The sequence below is a fragment of the Hesperophylax consimilis genome, chromosome 11 (assembly GCF_061612785.1).
Source record: "Hesperophylax consimilis isolate HC1 chromosome 11, BYU_Hcon_1.0, whole genome shotgun sequence".
In the NCBI taxonomy this organism is placed as follows: Eukaryota; Metazoa; Arthropoda; class Insecta; order Trichoptera; family Limnephilidae; genus Hesperophylax; species Hesperophylax consimilis.
This window is the reverse complement of record NC_142846.1, coordinates 14,529,329-14,542,497: the sequence shown is the minus strand read 5'-3', so window position 1 is coordinate 14,542,497 and position 13,169 is coordinate 14,529,329. Positions and strand designations below refer to the sequence as shown.

General features: G+C 32.9%; 1 protein-coding gene across 1 annotated transcript in view; it reads right to left on the bottom strand.

The window, feature by feature from the left end:
* Mocs1 (Molybdenum cofactor synthesis 1) overlaps positions 1-3,997 on the bottom strand; it is a 44,928-nt gene extending 40,931 nt beyond the window's left edge. Inside the window, exons 1-2 of the mRNA XM_089637333.1 lie at positions 3,818-3,997; positions 3,639-3,732 (exon numbers count right to left, since the gene is read on the bottom strand). Of these exons, the coding sequence (XP_089493459.1) occupies positions 3,639-3,732; positions 3,818-3,967 (244 nt within the window). The 5' untranslated portion in view covers positions 3,968-3,997. The remainder of the gene's footprint in view (positions 1-3,638; positions 3,733-3,817) is intronic.
* Between the last annotated feature and the right edge of the window lie 9,172 nt (positions 3,998-13,169).

The following is a 13,169-nucleotide window of genomic DNA, read 5'->3' as shown; positions in this document are numbered from 1 at the left end:
TATATCTTGCATGATGCCGCTTACAATATTGATTCAAACAATATAGTGTGTCATGCTATAATCTTAAGATAAGCGTCAATTGTCCTTCAATTGAGAAAAACTTGCTTATGAATATTTTTCCCTAGTACTTGAACATGTACATTCAAGAGTTGTAAGTATAATAAATTACATAATTATATGTTTGAGCATGAGGTAAAGTAGTGATCTTCATTGGGAATTGCATGATAAATAAAATAAAAATTTATCATAGAAATATGACAAATTCAATGCATTCTTCGAAACCTACAGAGTTTACAAAGTTTTCGGCACTACATACTTAATGTCAACCGTGCAAAATTTCAGCAACCTCAGAATAAAAATGTAGATTTGTATTACAATCCAATCCACGCCGTCCGCCAAATATATAAATAGATAGATAGATAACACACCACTAAATTTTAATAAAATACAAATACTAATCATTTTCAAAGCTTTGTAGAATTTCTATGTCAGAGGATGGTGCATGTTATTAACCTCTTAAGGACAACGCCCGAGTATACTCGGGCGGCCAGAATTCGGAATTCGTACTAAAGAAATTTTTTAATTTTTTTTTCATACTATGCACCACAACATCAATATTCAGTCCCATTTTGGGCCCGAAATGGCTTTTATATGAGGATATATATTTTGAGTAAATAAAATTCATTGATAAAAAAAAGGTGTTTTTTTTTTCCATTTTTAATTTTTAAATGGTTACTGAAGGGGTTAAAAGTCAATTAGAATAATTTAACAAAAATTAAACCAGTGGAATGCTGATGAGTCTCTAGAGAACATGCAAGCATTCTAATATGATCCTTATTAGAATAATTTTCAATCCGATTTTGACCTTAATGCTTCGAAAAATGTATGAAAAACTAAATCAGCATTGTTAGGGCTAATAAAACGTTAGGTTCCACTAATATTTTTCTGTTTTATGCTCCGGCCTTCATCAGGTTAAGGCAATTTAAAGACTCAATGGTGTAAACCATCGCAGAAAAGCAACACTAATAAAGTTGTAAGCGTTACTAGGCACTGATAGACATAATTTGTAGGCTTTATTCCATTGTATTATTTTATCTACAAGGGTTTCTTGGTTCCAATAAGATTCTATTGCCGCTTATATATTTACTATATAGATGAAACTAATTTTATTTCGACTATTGGTTCAGTGCTCTCTCAGTAATCTGCAATTATTTTTACTAATTTTAATTATTCACTAGTTGAAAGCACAAAATCAAACTCTATAATTTGCCGGTATTCATATGAGAAATTAAGTAGTTTAAGAGAGCGAGAGCTAGACTCAAGCGCTCTACGTGATTCTTGCAAGAGCGTCAGCGGCATATACTGATTACTGCTGATGTTTTACCCCAAAAGGCACTGTTATTTTATTATCGTTCGCCCTGCCTCATATATTCTTCTTCAGGGCATAATCAGGAAACCGGCGAAAGGGCGTGGTAGCGATTTTCGTGTACGGTCAGACCGATCGCCATGCACTTTCTCATTGGGACTGCCAGTTGACGAGTGTAATACTCTCCAGTATTACTTTTGTGTCGGCTACATGTATTCTAATATCTTTCTCCATGTTGATGCTTGCAATCAATGCATGCATATATGTTATATATATTTATTCTTTTTTTCTCTCAACAGAAGGCCACAGCTTACAGCAGCACCTCTGTCTACTTTTTATTTATTTTTTTGTTTCTCTAACTAACCATTACGCCTTTTCACCGCGGGGGAAGGCAGAGAGGACAGACCGCCAAACAACTTGGTCTTGGCACACACTCCTTGCTTCATTCACATTCATACATCGTCTCATACATACTCTTCTATTATTCTGACTTTTGACATGGCCCGACTCAAGTATTTGATTCACTCAATCGTGCCATGTCTTCCTCGGACATCCCTGACTTCCGCTACCATTCACATTTGCATCATATATTCATTTCTGTATATATTGTAAGTATTCTGCATAATGCTTTCTAACACTGAATGTGTGAACTGAAACATCCCTGACTTCCGCTATCATTCACATTTGCATCATATATTCATTTCTGTATATATTGTAAGTATTCTGCATAATGCTTTCTAACACTGAATGTGTGAACTGAAACATCCCTGACTTCCGCTACCATTCACATTTGCATCATATATTCATTTCTGTATATATTGTAAGTATTCTGCATAATGCTTTCTAACACTGAATGTGTGAACTGAAACATCCCTGACTTCCGCTACCATTCACATTTGCATCATATATTCATTTCTGTATATATTGTAAGTATTCTGCATAATGCTTTCTAACACTGAATGCAAAACATTGGAGATCTAGTTTTAAAAAAAATGTAGCTAAGTTTATTAAAAAAAAGGGGTCCTTGCGAGAGCCCTGAAGGAGTAACCATCTGTTACTTATACTAGGGCGGGTAAGAGGTGGATATCCTCCAGTGTTCTTTTATGATAAAACATAATAAAGCGATATTTAAGTTTTACAGTAGGACACGCTTAATATGAATACGTCAAACAAAACAAAACATGATCGAACTGCCAAAACACATGAAATTTTTACAAAAAAATCACTCCCTGTGTAAATAGTTGTCTTTTATGATAATTAAGTTCAATCAAAATGTTATTTCAAAAAAACATTCGTAATAAGCGTGTCCAGCTTACTCTAAAAGACTACCAAAGTTATTAATAAGTATGGTACTGTATATTATCTCCATATAAGTTAGTGATAACATAGATCATTGTAGAAATGTATTATATATTTGTACAGCGCCCTTGAGCTGATTTTGCACAAAAACGGCGCTATACAAATGATCCAAATATTATTATTATTATTATTAAGTTGGTCAACAATAAAATATAAAAAGGCTTGAAATAATAAAATAAAATTTGGCTGCCACAATTTTCCCTCAACCAAATAATGAAACATTAAAATAAATCTTTTAGAAAATAAACTAACTAACTAACTAACTAACCATCACGCCGTTTCCCCGCAGGGGTGGGCAGAGAGGACGGACCGCCAAACAACTCGGTCTTGGCACACTCTCCTTGCCTAATTCACATTCATACATCGTCTCATACATACTCTTCTATTGTTCTGACTCTTGACATGGCCTGACTCAAGTATCTGATTCACTTGGTCGTGCCATGTCTTCCTCGGGCGTCCCCGACTTCTGCTACCATTCACATTTGCAAAAAAATAAGAAAATAAAATATTGTATATTATGTTTATGTATTATAATCATATGTATAATTATATACACTCATTTGATGTATTTGTTTATAAGTTTGTCCATTTCATAGTTTTGTTTAAAATAAAAAATATAACTAGTTTTCAGAAAAAAATGGAAATTGTATGGTGTGAAAGCCAAAATATAAAATAATTTAAAAAAAATTATAATATAAAAAGTACCTACATATTATTCGTTAAAAATGTATTATATATGACTTGTTCATAATATAAAAAGTACCTACATATTATTCGTTAAAAATGTATTATATATGACTTGTTCATAAATAACATCATTTTGCAAAAATCGTGAAACCGATAATATTTACATAACTTTCCGCACATAATGCGTAATGTTTACTATTATTATTTAAATTGCATGTCTACTTACATCGTAAATTACATTTTTCCGTCAAAGATATGCGAAGATATGTATGCCGGCGTCCGAAAGTATCGACAAGGGGGTCAAGGGCTTCCTTCTTTATCTAAAAATACAAGACATGCGAATCGAAACACAATCTTAAAAAATATAATGTAACAAAAAATTATAAATTAAAACTTTCTTATTACGTTCAATGAAGGTGAAGAACTCGAACTAAGAAATTTCACAGAATACTGAGTATAAGAGGAGAAATAGTTTTTTTGGCATGTTTTAAATAATCGCTTGGAAAACATATCAAAATATTTTGTACAAAAATTCAAATATTCACTGAATCGCATCGACTTGTCAGAATTGCGAACTTTAATCAAATTCCACAGATAAAAGAAGAAAAAAACTTTTTGACAACCGACGACCATCCGACAAGCAGTGTTGCCAACTCGATTTGAATTTGACTATGGCCACCATAAATATACCACTCTATGGCCACGGCTCAAGCATAAACCACTCACAAACTCACTGAGCTCAAGTTCGTAGGTAATGGGACATGGACACGGTCAAGCGGCTTGATCGCAAGCACGTAGTTTATTGTCTATGGCACTTTGTGTCAAGCATTTTGACCGTGTACCGAAGCTGGCTTGCAAGCATTGCGCAATTCTACGTGCTTGCGGCGAGGCTTGATGCGAATTTATATTTTTGTGGGAATAGACAAACGACAATAGACAAATAAATATCACGTATCATAAACAATGATATAAATTGAATAAAATTGTTATAAAATAGGTACTTAGTTATTGTTTTTGTGTTCAATTTGTAGAAATCCATCTAATTTAAAATTTTTGGAAGTATTTTAGTATTTTTTAATAATTATGACAGCGGTTTTCAAGGTCATTAATAATCAAACTGTAGACTAAATAATTTTCTGAATTTTCAATGGAGAAAACATATTTTTTGTATGAATACCGCACAAGATATTCATACAAAAAATAGCTGTAGCCTGTAATACACTTTGCAAATGCTCATGGGTAAAGCGGTACCTTAACTTGTACCATTCTTGACACCAAATTCGTTTCTTTTTATTATTTTATTCAAACATAAAGCTAACGTAAGAGCCAAGAACGCGTCTTTGACAGATTCCATTTTGCCGCGAGTCACGAAATGACAGGAAGGCATAGAAGTACATATACATAGACCACCACGAAATCACAGGAAGGCGTGGCCATGCTTGACGGAGAGGCTTGATGCGGGCTGTCAAGCCGCTAAGCATAGACAATAATAGACAACAATAGACAAAAAAACTACGTGCTTGCGATCAAGCCGCTTGACCGTGTCCACGTCCCTTAATGGGACGTGGACACGGTCAAGCGGCTTGATCGCAAGCACGTAGTTTATTGTCTATGGCACTTTGTGTCAAGCATTTTGACCGTGTACCGAAGCTGGCTTGCAAGCATTGCGCAATTCTACGTGCTTGCGGCGAGGCTTGATGCGAATTTATATTTTTGTGGGAATAGACAAACGACAATAGACAAATAAATATCACGTATCATAAACAATGATATAAATTGAATAAAATTGTTATAAAATAGGTACTTAGTTATTGTTTTTGTGTTCAATTTGTAGAAATCCATCTAATTTAAAATTTTTGGAAGTATTTTAGTATTTTTTAATAATTATGACAGCGGTTTTCAAGGTCATTAATAATCAAACTGTAGAATAAATAATTTTCTGAATTTTCAATGGAGAAAACATATTTTTTGTATGAATACCGCACAAGATATTCATACAAAAAATAGCTGTAGCCTGTAATACACTTTGCAAATGCTCATGGGTAAAGCGGTACCTTAACTTGTACCATTCTTGACACCAAATTCGTTTCTTTTTATTATTTTATTCAAACATAAAGCTAACGTAAGAGCCAAGAACGCTTTGTCTTTGACAGATTCCATTTTGCCGCGAGTCACGAAATGACAGGAAGGCATAGAAGTACATATACATAGACCACCACGAAATCACAGGAAGGCGTGGCCATGCTTGACGGAGAGGCTTGATGCGGGCTGTCAAGCCGCTAAGCATAGACAATAATAGACAACAATAGACAACAATAGACAAAAAAACTACGTGCTTGCGATCAAGCCGCTTGACCGTGTCCAAGTCCCATACATTGACCTAAAAAGCCCTGCATTAGTGCGTGAGTGGTTTATTCATGATTAGTGCGATTTTGAGTGAATGGCATTGAAGTCAAATCTAGGGTGAGGGGAAGTTGCCTGGCAGCCATCTTGTATGACTACTTTTCAACTGATTTGTATGCAAAGTGATTCAAAATGAACTATTTTTATTTTCTTTTGTATTGTTAATGCAGTTTTATAGGCTTATGATTTTTTTTGATTATTTGATGACACGAGGAATGGGATACGTCATTAAAAAATTAAGTATATTTTGGCATTTCCATACATCTCCCCCCTCACCAGCGGCTTCAAATTGTTGTCGAATTACTCCGTCCGAATTACTATCCAGGGGATAGAGGGGTGATTGAGTAGAAAGTCGTGAAGAAGCTAGAAGCCCATTTTCTAATACTAGGATATTTGATTTTATTGCAATACAAATGGCGACAAATGACTCAGAATTAACGGTTTATTTATGCTCAGAATGCATTCGCAATGATTTATTTATAATGCGTTGGTATATTATTCTAATTAGGTATTATATTAAAATTAATGTTCTCTGGAAGTTTTAAGTGTTACTTTTACATCGATGATGTAGATTCGAGGTTATTTAGTAACGCCTTGTACATTTTTCACATAAAGTCATTCAAATTTTCAAATTGAAAGTCTCAGCAAACTATCATGACAAGGATACTGGCTGTTCAGACGGTTCGATTTTAGTTGAACAACTTTTATTGAACAAAAAATTGGAGAGGATTTCTTTCTTAACATTTCAGTTTAATTCTAACCGATATTGATAATCAAATTGGCTTCTGTAATTTCTGACATTTTGCGGAACAAACTTGAGAACAATTAATTGAATTAGGTGCACTTAATACCATTTTGAGAGAGATTATATTATAATTATAATTTTAGAAGGGTATTGAAATATAATATAATTATATCTCAAGGGTATTGAAATCATTTACGAAATTCGGATGAACAATTTGGTAAAGTTGCCGAATTGCGCTGCACGCATAAAGGTCAATTAATATCTACCGCCGCTACCGCCACAGATATGTAGTGTGAAAAAAAACAGCTGAAATCGCGTTCCAAAATCTAGTTTATCCTAAATATCTCGTTCCCAATTCAATTTCCGGAAGTTGAAAAAATTTAGTAGAATATATAATTTTCTACAACTTTTTATAAACAATTTTCTTTTATCTCTAATAAATTCCGAGATATAAAGTCGTTAAACTGCGTATATGTACAAACAATTAAGAAAATTGCGCGACTGGGATTGCTTTTTCTTGAATATCTCGTTTCTTATGGAATTTCGAGAAAAGTTACTAATAATACTTTAGTAAAACATAAAATTTCCCAAATAAAACACTCCAGTATGGTAGGGGTCCCCGCAGTTCAATGCAGCTGCCGCCAAAGATAAAAATGTGGCACTCAATTCTCAGAAAAAATCAGACTTTTCAGGCAGTTCGATCTAAACTGATTGATGCACTAAAAAATAAAAGAAAACGGACCTACTTCCCAGCTGTGGGTTCAGTACTTCCAGATAACTACCCTTATTCAGCTGTATATTGAAGCGGAACGTATTGGAAATTGGGAGCTTCATCTTGCAACGGTCCAAAAAATAACACATTTCTTTTAATACCTGTATTTTAAAATCACGTTGACATTGAAAGGTAAGTTGGATCCAATAGAGTTCGTTGGGCTGCTGGATTTATCTATCCGCCTAAAATTTGTGAGAGTATCGGGTCATTCTGTGGGTTGAATCAGGAACATCAGAGCAACATTTATTTATTTATTAATTTAAACGCCCTGGTGGGTTTTTACATAACAAGTTTTTTACATAACAAGCTTTTACATAACATAACATAACATACAGAAACATTTTTAAATGGAAAAAGATAGACTATAAAAATAAAAATAAAAGTAAACATAATATGAAAGTAGGTAGGTGAATAGATAAGTTAAGGTAGAGTTAATTCATTGCAATAAAAGATAAATAAACTAGTAGGTATGTTAACAATTACAAAATTACATGTGAATGGCTAAATGTGATACATGACAAAATTTATTTATTTATTTATTTGTTTGTTCTCGCCTTGACGGCTTTTACATGCAAGGTAAATCATACAGGAGCATTATAACAAGTATATAGCATCATAAGAAGTATAACATAGTAAATAAAATAATTAGCTGAGCATGAAAGACATAAGTAGGCACAACACAGGTAGGTATTAGTATACGATAAGTAAATTGTATATTGTATAAAGGAGTTCAACCAGCAAATACTTATTTGGGCTAAGGCTACAGTACATTCAGCAATTATAATTGTCACAATATTACACAAAACATAATTACAAACATACTCGAAGCATACCGGTTGGCAGTGGTGTAAAACATTTTCTAGCGATTTATAAAAGTAGGTAATATTCTTGTAATTTAAAATATATAATTTGTTTGTTTTTTTTTTGTTTTGCTATTATAAATGTACGTAAGTTTGTTATTATTATGACAAAAAATAAAAGGTACACAACAATTACATACAAAAAGAAGTAGGTATTATGAAAATAGTTACAGAGTATTAAGTTTGTTATTGTTAACAAACAGGATTTTTGCTTAATATCTGCACACATATACGCTTTTTAAAGGAAGCGATGTTTTTATTAAAAAATATATCAACAGAGCATGTTTCATTCCCCACACGATGCAATCTCTGAAGACAAGAGTTGAACATAAAATTAGTGCGAGAAGCAACTATATTAAATGGAGCATGAAGTCTAGTGTTCTACTTATTGGGAACTTGATAATTTATCATACTCACTAGTTCAGGGCTGTCCAAATAACCGTTGATAATTTTAAATAATAATAAAGCATCACAGATTTTTCTTCGCTGTGATAATTCAGGTAGTTTAAGCAAGTGCATTAAATAATAATAATTTAAATTTTCTAATGGAATATGTAATTTGTAATTTATATGCCTTAAAAATTTGTGTTGTATTCTTTCAATTTTGTGTGAGTGTACATTGTATAGAGGCGACCAGAGAGAGGAATTATACTCAAGAATGCTTCTGACAAGTGTAATGTACAATGTTTTGAGTGTATTAGTATACATTAGATCTTTGGACGTTCTTAATACAAATCCGAGACATTTAAGTGCTTTATTCGTGATTGCAACGATGTGGGGGACGAATGTCATCTTGTTATCAAAAACGACACCCAGATCTTTTCTTAATGTTACTGTAGAAAGATTCACATTGTTAATATGATATTGAAAGAGTATTGGATTTTTATTTCGAGAAAAACTTATAGAATGACATTTGTTAATGTTTAAAAATAAATCATTTATGTTACACCAGTTATATAATCGATCCAAGTTTTTTTGCAATACAAGACAGTCCATTAAATTTCTTATAATAGTGTAAATGTTCAGGTCATCAGCAAACAATAGGACATGGATACCTTCAAATATTGTAACAATGTCATTGATAAATAGCAAAAAAAGAATCGGACCTAGATGAGAACCCTGAGGCACCCCACTTGAAGCTTCAATTTCGTGTGAAATATGGTTAGATAGTTTAACGTACAGTTTTCTAGATGTCAAATAGGTCTCAAGCCATTTTAGTAGATTTCCTTTTATCCCTTTATGATTTTTATAGAAACTTTATCGAACGCTCTGCTGAAATCTGTGTAAACTGCATCCGTTTGCAATTTTGAATTTAGATTATCTGATATATATTTTTCGTATATAATTAAATTTGTAAGTGTAGATCTACCGGATATAAATCCATGTTGGTGAGGGGAAATGATTTTACGAGCCTGCAACATAAATTTGGATAGAAATACGGATTCAAACAATTTAGGTATTGCTGATTGTATGCAAATAGGTCTGTTATTAGAAGCATCCGTTTTATCGCCTTTTTATAGATGGGACTAGGGAAACTGGTCTTCCATTTTTGTGTGAAAAGGCCAGATGGTAATGATAAATTAAATATATCGGTTAGGTGACCTTTTAAGTTAGATACACAGTTTTTTAAATAAATTGCAGGTATGGTGTCCGAGCTAGCGGATTTCTGAGTATCTAATAATGTAATTTTACGCTGAACATCGATTTCATCAATAACAAGGTCGTTAAAATCAATAGAAATATTGGAGTTGAATTGAGGTATTTGGTTATTGGATGAGTTTGCTTTATATACTTCGCCAAAGCATTCAGCAAATAAGTCAGTTATTCCTTGAGGTGTATCAGCAATTTTACCATTGTAGTATATGATAGACGGAATACCAGATTCATTCATCTTCCTGATGTATGGAAGGCAAAGAATACTAATATTCTGCGTATGCAGGTAAACAATTGGCTTCTGGTCTTGGGGAGAGCTGAATGCGAGAATATGCTAAAAAACAGTAATTGAATTGTAAATTTTGTTTTTCTTTACATTCTTCTTTACATTTTAATTTATATTGGTATTATATTAGCATTACAGGAATTGTATTTTACATAAAGAAAGTTCGAAAATTGGTCAATTCTTCGTGATATTTTTCTTTAAGGAAAAGTTCCTTCTTTACTTTCATTTTTTATTTTTTTTTATTTTTCATTTCCTTGTTTTATCTATTAATATTTCTTTAGTTTATTATATCAGCTAAACAAAAGTAAAAAAAAAAAAAATGTCGTGGTATAACTGAAAGTATTATGATTATGAAAGTATTATGATTATATAACTGAAAGTATTATGATTATAAGTATTATGATTATGAATATACATTTGTATTAATTTACCAACAGAATTTCTTCAATTCAGTTTCATTTTCAAATTCATTTTCTTGTTTTTATCTATTAATATTTCTTTAGTTTATTATGTCAGCTAAACAATAGTAAAATATGTCGTGGTATAACTGAAAGTATTCTAGAATATGAATATACATATATGTATTATTTTAACAACAGAATAGTCAACACTATAATTTACTATAATTTACATGTAAAAACATTATCATAATGGAATGTCCTAAAACGGGCAATCGCCTAGTTGGACATTTTAAGTTCATTAATTGTATTATGTAATATTTACAAACAAACAATAAATAAATAAATAAATAACTATTAAGATTATTTGCGAATTTGAATAAATTTTGAGGTTTATTTTGTTACGATTGCTCAATATTTTCCAGGTATTCTTTGTAGCAGGAGATCGACATGTTTTTTACCCTGTTGCGTAATTTAGAAAAAAGTAGATATTTATATAAAAGTAGTCATTTGGAGCTCGAGATATTTTGAATGTTTTATGTGCAAGTTTTTTTGCCTGGATAGTACAAATTAGCTCTTTGTTAAACCATTTGGGGTAATTAGATGTCCTATATTTTGTAATAGGGACGTAAAGTTCAATTGATTGTTAAATTATGCAGTAAAAAGATTCTATTATATCATTAATATTATTACATTTACTAATGAAGTTCCAGTCTGATTTGGCGAGAAACTCGTTTATCTTGGGATAATCAATCAGCTTTATAAAAATTTAATTTCTCTTTATAAGACTCTAAATTTAAAATTTGGGTAGGTGGTGGGTGGTATTTATCAATTGTTGAAACATTATCACTTGCATGTTGTACACTTATATTGTTGGAATTGCTAAAAATTAAGTCTAATAGATTATTATTACAGTTATATATAAAGTTCACTTGTCTAAGATTTAGGAAACACGACATTTCTATAAGTTCACGAGAACCATTATTGGACGTGGAATTTGTGCAAGTATTATTGTTGTCTTATGATGAATGTATTATTGTTGTATTATGATGAATGTAAGTAAGTCTAAAGTAATGGTGTTTGAAAGAGAAAGTGCGAAAACAGTGTGCAATATAGTTGTGAATGAGGAATACTTGGAGCAGGTGGATGAATTTGTGTATTTAGGAAGCATGTTTACGAGAGATGGGAAGGCTGACAGAGATATTGAAAGAAGAGTAAATGCAGGTAACTCCATTAATGGAGGACTGAACGCAGTTGGCGCTAACAAAAAATTGTCCAAAGAAGCGAAGTTAGCAGCCCACAATGGAGTGCTGGTACCTACCCTGATGTATGGAAGTGAGGCATGGAACTGGCAAAGAAAGGATGAAAGTAGATTGAATGCTGTTGAAATGAGATCCCTGAGGCGTATGTGTGGTAAAACCATGTATGATCGTGTGAGGAATGTGGATATCCGCAAAGAGTGCAAGGCTGATGTAAGCGTAATGAGTAAGATCAAGAAAGGGACGCTTAGATGGTTTGGGCATGTAGAGCGAATGAGCGAAGAAAGGAGTGTAAGGAGAATATACGATGAAAATGTGAATGGTAGCAGAAGTCGGGGACGCCCGAGGAAGACATGGCACGACCAAGTGAATCAGATACTTGAGTCGGGCCATGTCAAGAGTCAGAACAATAGAAGAGTATGTATGAGACGATGTATGAATGTGAATGAGGCAAGGAGTGTGTGCCAAGACCGAGTTGTTTGGCGGTCCGTCCTCTCTGCCTACCCCTGCGGTGAAACGGCGTGATGGTTAGTTAGTTAGTTAGTTAGTTATTGCTGTCAATATCCCATTGAACAGTGGGTTGATTAAAGTCACCTGTAAGAATAAATTTAGCGTCTGGGTATTTTCTTCGCAATATTTCTACTTCTTGACAGTAACTAGTATAAAGCTGGTCATCAGATGAGGGTGGAATGTACGCACAACCAACTATAATTTTTTCACTTTTGTTTGTCACTAAAACAAATAGTTGTTCCACGTTGATATTTGCACATTTGAGTTTTCTTGAGGTTAATTTAGTATTAATAGAAATTAGACAACCACCTCCCCTACTTTTGTTGCTAGTATTAGTATCGCGGTCCATTCGATAGGTGTTAGGGGAGTGAAATCCTAACTCGCCATTTTTAATATCTGGGGTCAACCATGTCTCAGTGAAGCAGTAAACATCATATTCTAGGATTGGTAGTTTAATTCTTATCATTTAGTTTAGTTTTCAGTCCTCTTACATTTTGGTAGTAAATATTTAGGCCATATCCAATGACGGATTTTGGTTTTTGAGACATTTTTAACAATTGCTGGCTTATTATTAATAAATTTTATAGTAAGTCCAACTTTGCCTTCCAGGGTGCGGTTTGCCAGGGTTTGTCTAAGATCTATTAGGTATTGCCTTTGTAGAGGAGTTTGATCGGAGTAAATTTTACACTCGGTGTGTGTCAGAGTTATATTTTTTTTACGCGATATGTTTAAAACCGTCGACGGATCATTAAGGATGACTTTCATTGGTCTTATTTTATTGGGTTTTACTACGCCAATGCGGAAGACGTTGACAGAATTTTCAGCAAGCGTGTTATCGATTCTGTTGAGAATTTTTAATACTTCCATTTTG